A 19,087-nucleotide genomic window follows, 5' to 3' on the forward strand; every position below is an offset into this window, starting at 1 on the left:
AGGTCAGTGAAATCGCAGCAGCTGAAGAAAACAGGTCGGCTGGGCGCAGCGGCTCACGCCTGTAATCCCGCAAACAGCACCGCGCCAAGCTCTGCTTCAGCCTGGGGACCCCGAGCAGGGCAAGGGGCAGGGGTGGGGGCAGCGGGGCCCTGGCACTGTTCGGAAGGGCTTTCTGCATGGCCTCTGTCTTCCCGGCCTGGCCTGAGTGGCTCCAGCCGGGTCCCGATGCTGGGTGCCCTGAAACCGCAGCGTGTGGATGGGGAGACTGAGGCTCCAAGTCCCGGTCCCTCCACCAGCAAGGGACCCTGGGTGGAGCTGGACCCGTCTCCCTCCTGAGCGTCCCCAGCTGCTCCATGTCGGCGGCGCCAGGGAGATAGATGCTCAGGACGGATGGCAAAGAGCAGGGACAGGAACCACCCAGGGCAGAGCTCAGGGCCCTTGGCCCCCCCTTAATGCAGCTCAGTCCCCCGTGCTGTGTGTCTGTGTGTGTCTGCGTGTGTCTGTGTATGTCTCTGTGTGTCTGGATGTGTCTGTGTGTCTGTGTGTGTCTGTGTGTGTCCATGTGTCCGTGTGTCTGCGTGTGTCTGTGTGTGTCCATGTGTCCGTGTGTCTGTGTGTGTCTGTGTGTGTCCATGTGTCCGTGTGTCTGTGTGTGTCTGTGTGTGTCTCTGTGTGTCTGGATGTGTCCGTGTGTCTGTGTGTGTCCGTGTGTCTGTGTGTGTCTGTGTGTGTCCATGTGTCCGTGTGTCTGTGTGTGTCCGTGTGTCTGTGTGTGTCTGTGTGTGTCCATGTGTCCGTGTGTCTGCGTGTGTCCGTGTGTCTGTGTGTGTCCGTGTGTCTGTGTGTGTCCATGTGTCCATGTGTCTGCGTGTGTCCGTGTGTCTGCGTGTGTCCGTGTGTCTGTGTGTGTCCGTGTGTCCGTGTGTCTGCGTGTGTCTGTGTGTCTGTGTGTCCGTGTGTCTGTGTGTGTCCGTGTGTCTGTGTGTGTCCATGTGTCCGTGTGTCTGCGTGTGTCCCTGTGTCTGTGTGTGTCTGTGTGTGTCCATGTGTCCGTGTGTCTGTGTCCGTGTGTCCGTGTGTCTGTGTGTGTCCGTGTGTCTGTGTGTGTCTGTGTGTGTCCATGTGTCCGTGTGTCTGTGTGTGTCCGTGTGTCTGCGTGTGTCTGTGTGTGTCTGTGTGTGTCCATGTGTCCGTGTGTCTGTGTGTGTCTCTGTGTGTCCATGTGTCCGTGTGTCTGCGTGTGTCCGTGTGTCTGTGTGTGTCCGTGTGTCTGTGTGTCCATGTGTCCGTGTGTCTGCGTGTGTCTGTGTGTGTCCATGTGTCCGTGTGTCTGCGTGTGTCTGTGTGTGTCCATGTGTCCGTGTGTCTGCGTGTGTCTGTGTGTGTCTCTGTGTGTCTGGATGTGTCCGTGTGTCTGGTGTGTGTCCATGTGTCCGTGTGTCTGTGTGTGTCTGTCTGCGTGTGTCCATGTGTCCGTGTGTCTGTGTCCGTGTGTCTGCGTGTGTCTGTGTGTGTCTCTGTGTGTCTGTGTGTGTCTGTGTGTCTGCGTGTGTCCATGTGTCCGTGTGTCCGTGTGTCTGTGTGTGTCCGTGTGTCTGCGTGTGTCCATGTGTGTCTCCATGTGTCCGTGCATGTGTCTGTGGGTTTCTGCGTGTGTCCGTGCATGTCTGCATGTGTCCGTGCGTGTCTACGTGTGTCCGTGTGTGTCTACGTGTGTCCGTGTGTGTCTACGTGTGTCTGTGTGTGTCCGTGTGCCTGCGTGTGTCTGCGTGTCTACGTGTGTCTGCATGTGCCTGCGTGTGTCTGTGTGTGTCCGTGTGTCTGCGTGTGTCCGTGCGTGTCTGCATGTGTCTGTGCATTTCTGCGTGTGTCCGTGCGTGTCTACGTGTGTCCATGCGTGTCTATGTGTGTCTATGTGTGTCCGTGTGCCTGCGTGTGTCTGTGTGTGTCTACGTGTGTCTGCGTGTGCCTGCGTGTGTCTGTGTGTGTCCGTGTGTCTGCGTGTGTCCGTGCGTGTCTGCGTGTGTCCGTGCGTGTCTACGTGTGTCTGTGTGTGTCTGTGTATCTGCATGTGTCTGTGTGTCTACGTGTCTGCGTGTCTGTGTGTCTCCGTGTGTGTCTGCGTGTGTCCATGCATGTCTCCGTGTGTCTATGTGTATCTGCATGTGTCTGCGTGTGTCTACGTGTCTGTGTGTGTCCATGTGTGTCTCCGTGTGCCTGTGTATGTCTATGTGTGTCCGTGCATGGTGTGCCTTGCAGCCGTCACGCCAGCCAGCGTCCCGGAGCTCCTCCTCCACCCCCAGGACTGTAAATGCCACACTCATGCCCTTCAAGCCCTCACCCAGCCGCTGTCTTGCCAACTCCTCGGCATCGAAGGGGCTTCCCCCACCTCCTGTGCAAAGTGGATCCTGATTCCGCGTTTGCTCTTCCTCCTGCTTTTGCCTTCTGAGGAAATGGCAGCTCCACCTGCCTGTGGCTGGGGCTAGGCCTGGAGTCGCCCAGCGTCACTCTCATTCCTGGTGCAGGTTGCCACACATCCCACCTTGCCACTGCCCAGAGCCACTGGGCACGTCCCTGCTGCAGCCGTCACCCTCCACAGTCTGTCCACACACGACCACTGGGGAGAAGACAATGTTCCCCGCGTCAGAGGCCCCAGCACCCTCCACCCACCCAGGAGAGTCCCTGTGCTCTCGAGGCCCCATGTGGTCTCTCAGCCTCTGCCTTTGCCCTTCATGGCACTCACTGCCAGCCACAGTCGTGGCCCGAGTGTGCATTATGCACCTCCTGACGGCATGTGCAGTCCCCTGCCAGGACCGCAGCCTGACACAGGGTCCATGCCCAAGGGGCACTCACGGGTGTGCCAGGAGGGGACTCTCTGGGCTCCTTAACAGCTGCTGGCCACCAGGCACATGGTGGGCAGTGCTGTGCCCTGGGGCAGGCAGCTGACCAGAGCATGCCCCATCCCAGCCCCCACCAGTGGTCTCTGCCCTCAGTGTGGGGTGGGGGTGGTGGGTCCCATCCACTCCTGAGCCCTGTGGCCCTGGGTGAAGGGTAGGGCTGGAGGGATGGGTGGGAGTGACTCTGGGCTGCCCGGCAGAATCATGCGGAAGCAGCCGACCGTCGTCCTGGGCGTGGCGCACACCGTGGTGAAGAGGATGTCGTCCTTCGTGCGGCAAATCGACTTTGCCCTGGACTGGGTGGAGGTGGAGGCCGGGCGAGCGATATACAGGTGAGGCTGTGGGTGTCACACACTCGGTGTCCACGCTGCCCTGGCATGCAGGATTCGGGGGTGGGCAAAGCACAGTAACCATGGAAACCACACACGGAAGTTACCATGGAAACCACACACGGAAGGCTGGATTTCCCCAGCCCCACCCCAGCTTAGCTCGGCAACACGCTTCATGGCCTCCTGGATTTCGTGACAGCCACACACGCTTGGACACAGCCGATGTTCTACGAGCATCTCTGTGTCAGTATATTCAAGCCCACACCATCCCTTTAAAAGCACCCCACTGGCCAGGTGCGGTCGCTCACACCTGTTATCCAGCACTTTGGGAGGCCGAGGCAGGTGGATCACAAGGTCAGGAGTTCGAGACCAGCCTTGCCAACATGGGTGAAACCCTGTCTCTATTAAAAATACAAAATTAGCTGGGCGTGGTGGCACGTGCCTATAATCCCAGCTACTCGGGAGGCTGAGGCAGGAGAATCGCATGAACCTGGGAAGTGGAGGCTGCAGTGAGCAAAGATCGTGCCATTGCACTTCAGCCTGGGCAACAAAGCAAGACTCCGTCTCAAAAAATAATAATAATAATTAAAACCAAGAAAATTTGAGGATATTTATTCATTTAAAACAACCCATGCCTATTAACATAAATATTTTAAAATAAAAAGTAGGTTTTCCAAAACAAAAATAAGACAGTGAGAAGCCTGCGTTTTCTATTTCTCCATCCTGAGTCTGTCTGCTGTTGGGAAGCTGGGTTTGGGGGCTGAGGCTGGGGGTCCAGGGCTGCAGGGCCTCTGTGTCTCCCGCAGGCAGGGGGACAAGTCTGACTGCACGTACATCATGCTCAGCGGCCGGCTGCGCTCTGTGATCCGGAAGGACGACGGGAAGAAGCGCCTGGCCGGGGAGTACGGCCGAGGAGACCTTGTCGGTGTGGTAGGTGCTGGGCCCTGCTCCTGCCTCCCTGACGTCTCCATCCCTCCCAGGGCGTCCTGGGTTCTGGCCTGGGTGTGGCCTGGCCAGTTACTCAGGGGAGCAAAAGCCCTGGGAGTGGACGGCAGGAGTGATGCCCTGTGGCTGCTTTGCTGTGAGTCCCAGGCTCTGCCTCTGCTGGGGGCTCCCGGTACCTATCCTGGCATCCGGGCGCACTGGCCCACTTGCCTCCGGGTGTCTCTTGAGGTATGGTAGCAGCTACAGCTGGTCTGGGCCTCCTGGGGCCATCCAGCACGGCAGGCCCCTGCATCCTGAGCGAGTCGGGGCTGCCCAGCTCCAAGGTGCCGCGGCCTGGGGCTTCTGCCGATTTGTGTTAATTTTTTGTTTGTTTGTTTGTTTTGTTGTTTAAGACGGAATTTCACTCTTGTTGCTCAGGCTGGAGTACAATGGCATGATTTCGGCTCACCACAACCTCCACCTCCTGAGTTCAAGCGATTCCCCTGCTTCAGCCTCCTGAGTAGCTGGGATAAAAGGCGCCCGCCACCACGCCAGGCTAATTTTGTGTTTTCAGTAGAGACGGGGTTTCTCTGTGTTGATCAGGCTGGTCTTGAACTCCTGACCTCAAGTGATTCACCCACTTCAGCCTCCCAAAGTATTAGGATTACAGGCGTGAGCCACCACTCCTAGCCTATGTTAAGTTTTTTTTTTTTTTTTTTTTTTTTTTTTTGGAGACAGAGTCTCACTCTATCACCCAGACTGTAGTGCAGTGGCACGGTCTCATGCACTGCAACCTCCGCCTCCTGGGTTCAAGCAATTCTCTGCCTCAGCCTCCCAAGTAGCTGGGATTACAGGCGCCCGCCACCACGCCCAGCTAATTTTTTGTAATTTTAGTAGAGACAGGGTTTCACCATCTTGGCCAGGCTGGTCTTCATCCGTCCACCGGGTGAAGGCTCATACACCTGGCCGGATGCCGGCAGGGAGGCCTCAGTGTCAGATGGCCAGGCTCCCGCAGGTTCTGAGGGACACATCTTAAAAAGAGGTTTTTTCCAGGCCGGGCACAGCGGCTCACGCCTGTAATCCCAGCACTGTGGGAGGCCTAGGTGGGCAGATCACGAGTTCAGGGGATCGAGACCATCCTGGCTAACATGGTGAAACCCTGTCTGTACTAAAAATACAAAAAAAATAGTCAGGCGTGGTGGCGGGCGCCTGTGGTCCCAGCTACTCAGGAGGCTGAGGCAGGAGAATAGTGTGAACCCAGGAGGAGGAGCTTGCAGTGAGCCGAGATCGTGCCACGGCACTCCAGCCTGGGTAACAGAGCGACGAGACTCCGTCTCAAAAAAATAAATACATAAATAAAAGACTGTTCTCCAAAGGCATTTATTTCTTCGGAAGAGCTGAGACTGCCCTTGTTCCAGCCTGTGGTGTCTGATGCCTGTGTCTGTGTCTTGCCTGGAGCGAGTCACAAAGGTGCGGGGAGCACCTTTGGCTTCTGGCATGTTCCAGTGGTTCTGACAACACGCCACATGCCAGCATTCACTGGCTGCCTCCGCCTTGCGATGCGGAGGGTGTGCGGGAGCCTTGGGCTCCTCCCTTGCTTTCTGCATGCCGGGGCCATGTGTGGCTCCGGCAGGTACCAGAGGCCGTCAGGGACAGGCCCAGCTGGCTCGGCGCTCCCCAGCCCACGGCCCCAGCAGCCGGCTCCTCTCCTCAGGTGGAGACGCTGACCCACCAGGCCCGGGCGACCACGGTGCATGCCGTTCGGGACTCAGAACTGGCCAAGCTGCCGGCAGGAGCCCTCACGTCCATCAAGCGCAGGTACCCACAGGTGAGGATGGCGCAGGTAGGGCGCGGAGCAGATGAGGGCACGGAACAGGTGAGAGCGGAGCAGGTGAGGGCAGAGCGGGTGAGGGCGGAGCGGATGAGGGTGCGGATGAGGGCAGGGCACAGGTGAGGGCATGGAGCAGGTGAGGGTGCAGAGCAGGTGAGGGAGTGGAACTGGTGAAGGTGGCACAAGTGAGGCGCCCAGCAGGTGAGGGCAGGGCACAGGTAAGGATGTGGAGCAGGTGAGGGCATGGAGCTGGTAAGGGCATGGGTGAGGGTGGTGCGGGTGAGGGTGGCACAGGCCATGTCCCAAGCTGTGCCCTGAGTTGTGATGATCATTCGGTCCACGTGGATGGAAAATGACCTGGAGGGGCAGTCTGAAGGAGGTGAAGATCAGGGCCCAGCTGGGTGGGGGCCAGGAACGGTGGGTAGGAAAACTGGAGAGGTGCCTGGGCTGCTTCCCAGGACAGTCGCACAGCTGCCTTCTTGGTGCTCTCTACTTGTGAGTGACGTGGGTACGGCAGAGGAAAGGGAAGCGACTCTGGCTCTGAGATCTGGAGGAGGACAGGGTGGGCTGCTTGCAAGTGCAGGGTCAGCGGTGAGGAGAGCGCCCAGGAAGGACCAGCCGAGGGGCCTGAAGGGCAAGTCTGTGGCTGTTCGTCAGCAGCCAGCACACGGATCCCAAGAAGTTCTTCATTCTAGAACAAATGGAAAGGGGGTGCAGGTGTGGCCCCTAGCATGTCGCAGGGCCTTCTACAGCCAGTGCCTCTCACCGCCCCTGGGGCTCACCCTGGGAGGCCATCACTGCCCTCCCTCCACCACCTCCCCTCAGGTAGCGCTTCTCCCACCCACAGTTCCTGGGCCCTGGTTCTCCCACCCACAGCTCTGGGTCCTGGTTCTCCCGCCTGCAGCTCCCGGGTCCTGGCGCTTGCTGCAATTGCCCATTTATGGACCAGGAGAGCCTGGCGGAGCGTGTGAGTGCAGCTCACAGCACCAGCAGGCTCTGGGGCGGCAGCCACAGTTGCTGGGAGCAGCAGGGAGCCAGGCCACTCCTCCATCTGCTTTGTCCTGGCCTGCAGGGCGGGCCTTGTCTTCATGAGCTCCTCGGAGCAGGAGCCCTGGCCCACCCTTTAGAGGCTGCTGCAGGGCTCCATCCAACCAGCAGCTTCTGGGAGACAGTATGGGTGGAGCCAGTGAGTCCACTGTTGTGGGGCCAGCTTTGCTGTACAGTCAGCCCCTGGGCAGGGTCCCTGCAGGCCAGCGACCCCTGGTGTGGGGACTGTTTGGTCCAGTCGGGACGAATGTCCCCAGCCATGCCCTGAAGCGGGGTTGGCACCCAGGAGCAGTGGCCACAATGAGAAGCCTGCCAGCCTGCCCTTGTCCTGCCTTCAGGGTCGGTGGCTTCCCCTGGAGTTGTCTGCCTGCCTGGAAGTGAGAGTGAGGCTGGCCTGGGCTCACGGTCACAGGGGACATACCACTTGTACCTGCTGGCCTGGCAACCGGGAAGGCAGCCGCACGGCTTTCCTGGGCATCGTGAAGGCTCCTAGGCCTGGACAGCCATGGCCCGTGCAACTCAGTTCATGGAGGTTTTGAAAAGCAGATCCAGCGCCATTTGCTGAGTCTCGCTGTTGTTGAGCATCCCTGTCTTTGGTTCCAAGCGTTTCTCGGTTTAAAATGTGTGTCTGCCTGCAGGTGGTGACTCGGCTGATTCATCTCTTGGGTGAGAAGATCCTGGGCAGCCTCCAGCAGGGACCTGTGACAGGTGGGTCACCTCCCCCAACCCAGAGCCTCCTGGGAGCCCCCACCCAGTCCTGGAGAGCCGCCCACCCAGCCCATAGCCCTGCCCTGTCCTGTCCTGGAGCCCCGCCCACCCCGCCCATGGCCCCACCCACCCCGCCCATGGCCCCACCCCATCCTGGAGCCCCGCCCACCCAGTCCATGGCTCTGCCCCGTGCTGGAGCCTCACCCACCCAGCCCATGGCTCTGCCCTGTGCTGGAGCCCTACCCACCCAGCGCATGGCTCTGCCCCGTGCTGGAGTCTCACCCACCCATGGTCCCACCCTCCCCCTGGAGCCCCGCCCACACACGGCCCCACCCACATCAGAGCCCCGCCCACCCAGGCCCCACCCACCTCAGAGCCCCACCCACCTGAGCCCAGTAATTTTGTCAAACTGTGTCTGAATGTGGGCAGCATTGGAGGAAAGCTCTGCTATAAGTGAAAAGATGAAATGTGATATATCCGCCTCCTATTTTTTTTTTTTGAGACGGAGTCTCGCTCTGTCACCCAGGCTGGAGTGCAGTGGCCGGATCTCAGCTCACTGCAAGCTCCGCCTCCCGGGTTCACGCCATTCTCCTGCCTCAGCCTCCCGAGTAGCTGGGACTACAGGCCCCTGCCACCTCGCCCGGCTAAGTTTTTTTTTGTATTTCCAGTAGAGACGGGGTTTCACCATGTTAGCCAGCATGGTCTCGATCTCCTGACCTCGTGATCCGCCCGTCTCGGCCTCCCAAAGTGCTGGGATTACAGGCTTGAGCCACCGCGCCTGGCCTCTCCTATTTTCATCAGCTGATTGGAAAAAGGAAACAGGGTGAAACCTCCGGAAACGATATTGGTGGAACAGAGCTCAGTCAGTGCCCCGTGGAGCGGAGAGTGCTCTCTCCTGTGCTAAGCATGGAAAGCGAGAGACCGTTCTAGAGTGTTGGGAATTTAGTTTTTCCTGCTCCAGCGTATTCATCCTTTCCTAGTTCTGAGGTGTGCTTTTTCCGGAGCCACTGTTAGCTCTCAGGCCGTCCTCTCTCACCGGGTCCCACGGACTTGAGGACTCTGACCATTTATCTCTGGCGGACAGCATTTGACCCCAGACCCCCTTGCCGTTCTGGGAGCTCCGCTCTCCTGCCTCCCACCTCTGTGCCTGCTGCTCTCTGCCTGGAGCCCTCAGGAGAGCCTGGCTGCTGCCGCGTGTCCTGCATCTCCATCTCACCGCAGCCTCCCCGGCCTCCCCGGTCTCCCCATCCGCCCAGCACCCGCAGCTCCCTTTCCACTTCCTTTTTCTCCTCTGCGCTTGTCACCCCGATACATTGCATGACCTGTCACCTGCCTCTGGTCCCGGTGTGTGAGCTGACTGGGAGCGGGAGCCTGCGCCTGTGTTCACAGTGACGTGTGCACAGCATTGAACATCTGTCCAAGAAGCAGATGGATGCACAGAGGGCCACACAGAGTCAGCAAAGCGTGAGCCCCACTCTAGGGTGACCCCATCTTCATCTGAGTCCCTCTGCAAAACCGTTTCCAAATAAGGTCACATTTTGCGATTCTGGGTGGACATGAATTTTGGGGGACACTGTCTAACACGTAATGTGACTCTTCACTCTCTGCTCACCTACACCATGAATTTTAAGTGAATTTCTTGTAGAAGGTACCTGGTTGGATCATGTATTTTTCATCCCTTCTGACAATCTTTATCTTTTGTGTGTTTATACCGTAGATACGTAGTGTAATTATTTTGTTGGGATTTACGTCTTCCATTTTATTGTTTTTTCTGTTCTCACATCCCCCACTGTTGTTAAACACTACTGTATTTTCTTTTTTCTTTTTATTTTAGAGATGGGGTCTCACTCTTTTGTCTAGGTTGGAGTGCAGTGGCTAGTTACACGTACAGTCATAGCTCCCTGAAACCTGTAACTCCTAGGCTCAAGTGATCCTCCCCCCTCAGCCTCCTGAGTCACTGAGACCACAGCTGTGAGCCTCTGCACCCAGCTTTTCTGTCTTCTTTTAGGTTACTTGAGGTTTTTTGAGTATTCCATTATAATTATCAACTGTGGTTTCCATGAAGTCTCTTCATATGGTATTTTCAGTGGTCACTCTAGCAATTGCAGTGTCCATGCCTAGCTTATCCTTGTCTACTGACAGCCGCATCCCATCACTTTCAGTGGTACATGGAGAACTCACCATTGTTTAGTCACTTCATCCTTCCCCGTTTATGATGTGGTTGTCTTAACTATTACCTCCGTGTGCACTGAACCCCACTCCCCAAAAACACAGGGCTACAACTTTCACTTTCAGCCATCAAACGTAACTTTTAAAACTCGGGAGAATAGGCCGGGCGCGGTGGCTCACGCCTGTAATCCCAGCACTTTGGGAGGCCAAGGCGGGCGGATCACAAGGTCAGGAGATCGAGACCACGGTGAAACCCCGTCTCTACTAAAAATACAAAAAATTAGCCGGGCGCGGTTGTGGGCGCCTGTAGTCCCAGCTACTCGGGAGGCTGAGGCAGGAGAATGGCGTGAACCCGGGAGGCGGAGCTTGCAGTGAGCCGAGATCGCGCCACTGCACTCCAGCCTGGGCGACAGAGCGAGACTCCGTCTCAAAAAAAAAAAAAAAAAAAACTCGGGAGAATAGTCCATGATGCTCACCCAGAGTCACTGTCCTCCTCCTCTTCTTCTTTAAAACTTGGGAGGAGAATAGTCCGTGATGCTCACCCAGTGTCACCGTCCTCCTCCTCTTGTTTAAAACTTGGGAAGAGAATAGTCCATGATGCTCACCCACTGTCATCGTCCTCCTCCTCTTCTTTAAAACTTAGGGAGGAGAATAGTCCGTGATGCTCACCCAGTGTCACTGTCCTCCTCCTCTTCTTTTATTTGCAGTGTCTCAGGTTTCCTTCTGTGCTCGTCTCTTTGCTGTTGCAGAATCGTGGTTAGCGGTTCTTTCAGAGAAGGTCTGAAGGCCACAGATCCGCTTGCTTTCCCTCATCAGAGAATCTGAGAATGTCTCTGCTTTGCCCTCATCCTGAAGGGTGCTTTTGCTGGATGTATTGATTCTGGTTTGGCAGAGATACAAAGTATTTCAGCACTTTTAAAATTTTGTGCCACTTCCTCATGATCTCTATTGCTTCTTTTTTTTTTTTTTTTTTTTTTGAGGTAGGGTCTTGCTTTGTCGCCCAGGCTGGAGTGCAGTGGCGCAATCTGGGTTCACTGCAAGCTCTGCCTCCCGGGGTCACGCCATTCTCCTGCCTCAGCCTCCCGAGTAGCAGGGACTACAGGTGCCTGCCGCCACACCTGGCTAATTTTTTTGGTATTTTTAGTAGAGACGGGGTTTCACCGTGTTAGCCAGGATGGTCCCGATCTCCTGACCTCATGATCCGCCCACCTTGGCCTCCCAAAGTGCTGGGATTAAAGGCGTGAGCCGCCGCGCCTGGCCGGCCTCTGTTGCTTCTAATGAAAGATCCAGGTATTCAGATGTTCTCCAGTAGGTAACGCATCATTTTTCTCTAGCTGTGTTCAAAACTTTTTGACCAGGCACAGTGGCTCACACCTCATCCCAGCACTTTGGGAGGCTGAGACAGGAGGATTATTTGAGCCCAGGAGATCCAGACCAACTTGGGCAACATAGTGAGACCCTGTCTCTATGAATAAAATTTGAAAAATGATCTAGGCATGTTAGCGCACACCTATCGTCCCAGCTACTCAGGGGGTTGAGGTGGGAGGTTCATTTGGGCCTCAGAGTTCCAGGTTACAGTGAGCTACGATCATGCCACCACAGTCCAGCCTGGGCAACAGAGCAAGACCCTGCCTCAAAACACACACACACAAAGATGTTTTTCTCTGTCTTTAGTTTTCAGAAATGTGGTTTGGAAGTGTCTGAGCATGAATACTTTGGATCTGTCCTGTTTGGCGTTTCTTCGTCTTGGACCCGTAGGTTTATAGCTTTTAACACATTTTGGAAGTGTTCAGTCTGTATGTCTTCAAACGATTCTTTCACCTGTGGACGCCTCCACCTGTTCTGGAAATAAAGTGACGCAAGTGTTAGACCTCGCGTTATTGTCCTCAAGGTCTCCGGGGCACTGTTCGTGTTTTAAATCTTTTTCTCTCTCTGATGTTAAGATGGAATTGTTTCTTTTGATCTATCTTCAGGATCTTTGGCTTTTTGTCATCTCGATTCTGCTTTGAGGCCTATCAGAGTTTTAAAAAAAATTTTCTGTCATTGTGTTTTGGTTCTTCTGTAGGCCTCCTGTTTCTTTACTAGGACGTTCTCTCTTTGTCTTTGTTTCAGGAGTGTTCAGGATTGCTGGTCCTAGCTGGTAATAACGGCTTTATTGTCCTGGAGAAATAATTCCGTCCGTGACATGTGGTTGTTTTTATCTGTGGACCGTTTCTGCTGCTCTGGTTCAGAGTCTCCTTGCTCTTGGCGTCCTGGTCGCCGTGGATGTGGCCTGGTCACTATGGACCCATCCTGGTCACCCTGGTCACTGTGGACCCATCCTGGTCACCGTGGAGGTGACCTGGTCACTGTGGACCCATCCTGGGCACCCTGGTCACTATGGACCCGTCCTGGTCACCGTGGATGTGACCTGGTCACTGTGGACCCGTCCTGGTCACCGTGGATGTGACCTGGTCACTGTGGACCCGTCCTGGGCACCCTGGTCACTGTGGACCTGTCCTGGTTGCCGTGGATGTGGCCTCGTCACTGTGGACCCATCCTGGTCACCCTGGTCACTGTGGACCCGTCCTGGTCACCGTGGATGTGACCTGGTCACTGTGGACCCGTCCTGGGCACTGTGGATTTTGAGTCCTGATGTTTTGTGTGTTAGACTATGAGACTCTGGTTCCCATTTAAGTCTTCAATTTCGCTGTCGGTGTGCTTGTATTCACAGGGCATGTCTTGGCCGACATTTGTGGAGTGTGGTTTGAATGTGAACTGACCCTGGTGTGCCTACTAGGTGCTGCCCAGGCCTAGTGTGAAGGCTGCATTCTGTGCCATCTTCAGCTCTCAGAGCCGCACACCTGACCCTGGCACAGGCTGGGTCTTCATGAGCAGATTCGGAGGCTTTCTTGGTCTCCTGCCTCTAGTTGGCAGGGGGTGGGGCCTCCTCTGCTTTCTCTGCAGGAGGTGGACAGTTGGGAGGGATGTCTGCTGTTTGGGGTGGACAGTTGGGAGGGATGTCTGCTGGTCGGGGATGGACAGTTGGAAGGGATGTTCACTGGTCAGGGGGTGGACAGTTGGAAGGGATGTTCACTGGTCAGGGGGTGGACAGTTGGGAGGGATGTCTGCTGGTCAGGGGTGGACAGTCGGGAGGGATGTCTGCTGGTCGGGGGGTGGACAGTCGGGAGGGATGTTCACTGGTCAGGGGGTGGACAGTTGGGAGAGATGTCTGCTGGTCAGGGGGTGGACAGTTGGGAGGGATGTTCACTGGTCAGGGGGTGGACAGTTGGGAGGGATGTTCACTGGTCAGGGGGTGGACAGTTGGGAGGGATGTCTGCTGTTTGGGGTGGACAGTTGGAAGAGATGTTCACTGGTCAGGGGGTAGACATTTGGGAGCGATGTCTGCTGGTCAGGGGGTGGACAGTTGGGAGGGATGTTCACTGGTCAGGGGGTGGACAGTTGGGAGGGATGTCTGCTGGTCGGGGATGGACAGTTGGGAGGGATGTCTGCTGGTCAGGGGGTGGACAGTTGGGAGGGATGTTCACTGGTCAGGGGGTGGACAGTTGGGAGGGATGTTCACTGGTCAGGGGGTGGACAGTTGGGAGGGATGTCTGCTGGTCAGGGGGTGGATAGTCGGGAGGGATGTTCACTGGTCAGGGGGTGGACAGTTGGGAGGGATGTCTGCTGTTTGGGGTGGACAGTTGGGAGGGATGTTCACTGGTCAGGGGGTAGACATTTGGGAGGGATGTCTGCTGTTTGGGGATGGACAGTTGGGAGGGATGTTCACTGGTCAGGGGGTAGACATTTGGGAGGGATGTCTGCTGTTTGGGGTGGACAGTTGGGAGGGATGTCTGCTGGTCAGGGGTGGACAGTTGGGAGGGATGTCTGCTGGTCAGGGGTGGACAGTTGGGAGGGATGTCTGCTGTTTGGGGTGGACAGTTGGAAGGGATGTTCACTGGTCAGGGGGTAGACATTTGGGAGGGATGTCTGCTGTTTGGGGATGGACAGTTGGGAGGGATGTCTGCTGGTCAGGGGGTGGACAGTTGGGAGGGATGTCTGCTGGTCAGGGGTGGACAGTTGGGAGGGATGTCTGCTGGTCAGGGGATGGACAGTTGGGAGGGATGTCTGCTGGTCAGGGGTGGACAGTTGGGAGGGATGTTCACTGGTCAGGGGGTGGACAGTTGGGAGGGATGTTCACTGGTCAGGGGGTGGACAGTCGGGAGGGATGTCTGCTGGTCAGGGGGTGGACAGTTGGGAGGGATGTTCACTGGTCAGGGGGTGGACAGTTGGGAGGGATGTTCACTGGTCAGGGGGTGGACAGTTGGGAGGGATGTCTGCTGGTCAGGGGGTGGACAGTTGGGAGGGATGTTCACTGGTCAGGGGGTGGACAGTTGGGAGGGATGTCTGCTGGTCAGGGGGTGGACAGTTGGGAGGGATGTTCACTGGTCAGGGGGTGGACAGTTGGGAGGGATGTTCACTGGTCAGGGGGTGGACAGTTGGGAGGGATGTCTGCTGGTCAGGGGGTGGATAGTCGGGAGGGATGTTCACTGGTCAGGGGTGGACAGTTGGGAGGGATGTCTGCTGGTCAGGGGTGGACAGTTGGGAGGGATGTCTGCTGTTTGGGGTGGACAGTTGGGAGCGATGTCTGCTGGTCGGGGGTGGACAGTTGGGAGGGATGTTCACTGGTCAGGGGGTGGACAGTTGGGAGGGATGTCTGCTGGTCGGGGGTGGACAGTTGGGAGGGATGTCTGCTGGTCAGTGAGTAGACAGTTGAGGGGGATGTTTGCTGGTCAGTGAGTAACAATTGGGGGGGATGTCTGCTGGTCAGGGGGTGGACAGTCGGGAGGGATGTCTGCTGGTCAGGGGGTGGACAGTTGGGAGGGATGTCTGCTGGTCAGGGGGTGGACAGTCGGGAGGGATGTCTGCTGGTCAGGGGATGGACAGTCGGGAGGGATGTCTGCTGGTCAGGGTGTGGACAGTCGGGAGGGATGTCTGCTGGTCAGGGTGTGGACAGTCGGGAGGGATGTCTGCTGGTCAGGGGGTGGACAGTTGGGAGGGATGTTCACTGGTCAGGGGATGGACAGTCGGGAGGGATGTCTGCTGGTCGGGGATGGACAGTCGGGAGGGATGTCTGTTGTTTGGGGTGGACAGTTGGGAGGGATGTCTGCTGGTCAGGAGGTGGACAGTCGGGAGGGATGTCTGCTGTTTGGGGTCGACAGTTGGGAGGGATGTCTGCTGTTTGGGGTGGACAGTCGGGAGGGATGTCTGCTGTTTGGGGTGGACAGTTGGGAGGGATGTCTGCTGGTCAGGGGGTGGACAGTTGGGAGGGATGTTTGCTGGTCAGTGAGTAGACAGTTGAGGGGGATGTTTGCTGGTCAGGGTAGACAGTTTGTGGGGATGTTTGCTGTTCAGTGAGTAACAATTGGGGGGGATGTCTGCTGGTCAGGGGGTGGACAGTTGGTGAAGATGCTTCCTGTATGGGCAGTGGACAGTTGGGAGATGCTTGCTGGTACAGGGGTGCATAGTTGGGAGGGGCGTGTGCTGGTGCTTGCTTGGTGCCAGTCAGTGTCACTGGAGGCAGCTCCCATGAGGAAGGAGTGACAGACCCCTCCGTCTGTGGCAGCCATGTGGCTGGGAAGCGGACTCTGCTTCTTTCTTGGCCTGAGTCGGGTGGTTCTTTCATGAGTCCAGGGTCCCCGGCCAGCCTGCCTTCCTCTCCATCCTTTGGAGTCTTGTGAGAGCTGCCTCGAGCTGTGTCCCTCTCTGATCGTGACTGGTGACAGTCAGGTGGCCTGTGTCTGCTCCGCCTCCGTTCTGGCCCAGAGCCAGAACCTTACCGGTGCCTTTTCCCAAGGCCAAGGCCATGTGGAACTAGCAATGGCCTCCCCCGTTCTGCCTGAAATGAGGACTGTGACACCTCAGTCTGTGGAGAGGCGAGAGGAAGCGGATCCCCAAGGAAAAGCTGCAGGAACAGTAAGTCCACATCAGACTGCGAGAGCAGTGTTGAGGCCGAATCTCGGGACGAGGAGGCGGTTCTCCGTCCTCTGCTCAGCAGCACTTCGGCGTGTGTGTGTATTGTTTGTTTGCTATCTGGGAGTTATTTCCTCCTGATTATAGAAGCCACATGCCTTCCACTTAGCGCCTAGACGCGGGGAAGCATCGTCTGGCCCGAGTCCCCTGCTCCTCCTGTGTGGCTGAGGCTCAGCTGCGGGGAGGGACATGCGGTGAAGGTGATGCTGGGGATGCCTCGCGGGGCGTGCTGGGTCGTGGTGGTGCCCGGGCTCCTGAGACCCCCCTGACAGGCAGGTGGAGGCTGGATGGGACGGCCTCTCAGGGAGCCAGCTGGGGGTGGTGAGAACTGGAGGCTCTGTGGCCGGCACAGTGGGTTCCGTGCCGGTGTGGTTGGTTCCCCAGAGGAGCAGAGGCTGCCAGGAGGCACATGTGTGGAGGGTTTATTTTGCTTCATTTTCTTGTCTGTCGTTGCAGAGTTTTATCACAGAGGCTGTGTAGGCTGCACAAAGACCTGCGAGCCCCCAGGCAGGAGATGAAGACATGGCGCCTCCCTCTTCCAGCTGCTCAGGTGGTGCCAGGCACCAGCGCCTGGTTCTTTTTCTGCACAGACAGCTGCACGAGTCAGGCCGAGGGCAGAGTCCTTTACTGGTGCTGCTGGTTGGGTATTTACTCCAGGGCTGGGGTCCCCTCCAGGGGTCCGTGAGCCCCACGGCGACACACGGCCAGCGCTGCCCTCCAGGCCTGCACTTTGGGCCGCTCAGCTCCAAGCGCTTATCCTGACCAGGGCCCTGTGTAGATGCCTCTGCACGTCTCCAGCGCTGCACGTCACAGCCCTTGGCAGAGCGGGGTGCGGTCTGTGAACAGCTGGGGATGCAGCTGGGCTGTGCAGCCTCCAGGCAGAGATGAGCACAGGACACTAAGCCCTTGGCAGCCGTTGCGCAGCACCCAACCCTCCATCCCTGGCTTACCTGCTGGGGGCACTGGGCCCCGTTGGAAGCTGGCACCGTGCTCAGGAGGCCAGTCAGGAAAGATTCCTCTCCCAGAGCCGCAGTCGAGTTAGGTCAGGGACGAAATTAGACCGAGAAGGCAAGAGAGATGGCTCAGAAGAGGGTGGGAGGGGCAGGGACACGCAGGTGGTGGGGCAGCCCTCCCTGAGGAGGTCAGGACCCTTGGGGCCAGGCATAGAGCTGTGTGGTGTGGGGGTCACCAGCAGCTCTCGGGGACCGCAGATGGGCATAGAGCTGTGTGGTGTGGGGGTCACCAGCAGCTCTCGGGGACCGCAGATGGGCATAGAGCTGTGTGGTGTGGGGGTCACCAGCAGCTCTCGGGGACCGCAGATGGGCATAGAGCTGTGTGGTGTGGGGGTCACCAGCAGCTCTCGGGGACCGCAGATGGGCATAGAGCTGTGTGGTGTGGGGGTCACCAGCAGCTCTCGGGGACCGCAGATGGGCATAGAGCTGTGTGGTGTGGGGGTCACCAGCAGCTCTCGGGGACCGCAGATGGGCATAGAGCTGTGTGGTGTGGGGGTCACCAGCAGCTCTCGGGGACCGCAGATGGGCATAGAGCTGTGTGGTGTGGGGGTCACCAGCAGCTCTCGGGGACCGCAGATGGGCAGAGGCTGCAGACTTCGGCTTGTTCTAAGTGGGGAGGGGCACCGGGGGCTTTGAGCAAAAAACGCTCCTGGTGGACTTGGGCATTGAAGGTCAGCTCTGGCCACTGTGCGCAGAGCCTCCTCTCAGAAGGCGGCTGAAGCCACCCCAAGGCTGTGCGGTGGAGGCCCAGCGCTCCCGGTGATGAGAAGGACTGAGGGCAGGGACTGAGCGTTGGTGGGTCGGGTGGGAGCCTGGGGCCGGAGGTGGGGGCCGAGTCCGAGGGAAGATCTGGGGCTGTGTGAGTCTTGGACACTCATTCGGGATGTTGGATGGGCAGCGTCATTTATCTGTTTCTGCCTGCGTACAGGTGCAGGTGCTTTCGTTTGGGAGGCCTGGAGTATTTATGTAATAATGGAATCGTAGTTATAAACCACTCTGCAGCTTCCCTGCTCAGCAGCACGCCATCAGCTGTTTTCCTGTGAGCACCACGATCGCTGGCTGTGCGCTGGTTCCCCGAGCCATGTTCCCTGTTCACAGGCTCTTACCCGCAGGGCTGCCACGGCGCCGTGTGCATCCCAGGAGCTTGTAGGCGTCCACTAGCCGCCGTCTGCGGGGAGTGTCCCTCAAGCCCTCACTTGTTCTGTGTCCCCAGCTTTGCTCTCCTGGCCTCTTGCCTGACCACGCCGCATCCCCTTACTCTGACCTTGGCCAATCAGGACCTGCGTGTCTGGTGGATTTTGGAAGCTGCCTCACTGGGGACGGGAGGCATAGGCCAGGGGACAGCCTGTGGGAGGGCTGGGCCATGGGGGCTGCAGAGCAGGCGTGTCCATGGCACCTGGATACAGGAGACCCTCGTGGGCAGGAGCGTGGCTGGTGGTGCGGTGGCCTTGGGAGTGTTGAGGCCGTCCCCTCAACCTCTTTCGTGGAAGCAGAGATGCCACTCATCACATGGCTTCCAGTAAAGAGGGCCTGGGACCCTCAGGGGACCCTCAAGTTCCCAGACTCCCGGTCCACGTCCTTGCCATTATGCTGGCCGAGGGGCCCCTCAGCCCACGTGGGGGCCAGGGAGAGGGTCCTGCCTGTCTGGGTGTGCCCCCATGGTGGGCCCTGGAGGCTCCAGTCTCAGGGAGAGGAAAGCCCGGTCTGCCTTGACCTCCTCACTGACGTCTCCGGGGTCTCCAGGGCCTGGCCCAGGTTTCCCAGGGCTGCGCTGTGCTCCCTTGGTTTCTGGAGTCCCTTGCAGATAACAGACAAGAGAAGCACGCCTGTTGATCTCTAGCCTGTGAATTATTTACTGTTCCTGGAGTGAGTGGTGGAAAGCCCTGCGAGGGGTTGGTTCAGAGGATGAGGCCTCACCTGGAGAGTTTGTCTAGTTTACTCCAATGAGGCCTCACCTGGAGAATTTGTCTAGTTTACTCCAAGTCTCTTGTACCTTTCAGTCGCTCCCTGAATCACTGTCTTCGGTGGGTCAGGACGAATCCACTGCCTGGGCCTGGGCCTGGGCCTGGACCAGTGCTCGTCAGGTCTGCTGTGTGGGGCCTGGGGGCGCTTGCACATGTGGACTGGCAGCTCATCAGGAAGAGCTGGGGAAGGCCT

General features: G+C 57.7%; 1 protein-coding gene across 17 annotated transcripts in view; it reads left to right on the forward strand.

The window, feature by feature from the left end:
• The window catches only part of PNPLA7 (patatin like phospholipase domain containing 7), an 87,934-nt gene that overhangs the window by 41,248 nt on the left and 27,599 nt on the right, over positions 1 to 19,087 (forward strand). For all 17 annotated transcript variants that reach the window (XM_077966752.1, XM_028834520.2, XM_077966757.1 and 14 more), the window contains 4 exons: positions 3,098 to 3,229; positions 4,033 to 4,156; positions 5,865 to 5,978; positions 7,667 to 7,736. In XM_077966752.1, the coding sequence (XP_077822878.1) occupies positions 3,098 to 3,229; positions 4,033 to 4,156; positions 5,865 to 5,978; positions 7,667 to 7,736 (440 nt within the window). The remainder of the gene's footprint in view (positions 1 to 3,097; positions 3,230 to 4,032; positions 4,157 to 5,864; positions 5,979 to 7,666; positions 7,737 to 19,087) is intronic.

This window comes from Macaca mulatta, chromosome 15 (assembly GCF_049350105.2).
Source record: "Macaca mulatta isolate MMU2019108-1 chromosome 15, T2T-MMU8v2.0, whole genome shotgun sequence".
NCBI classification, from domain to species: Eukaryota; Metazoa; Chordata; class Mammalia; order Primates; family Cercopithecidae; genus Macaca; species Macaca mulatta.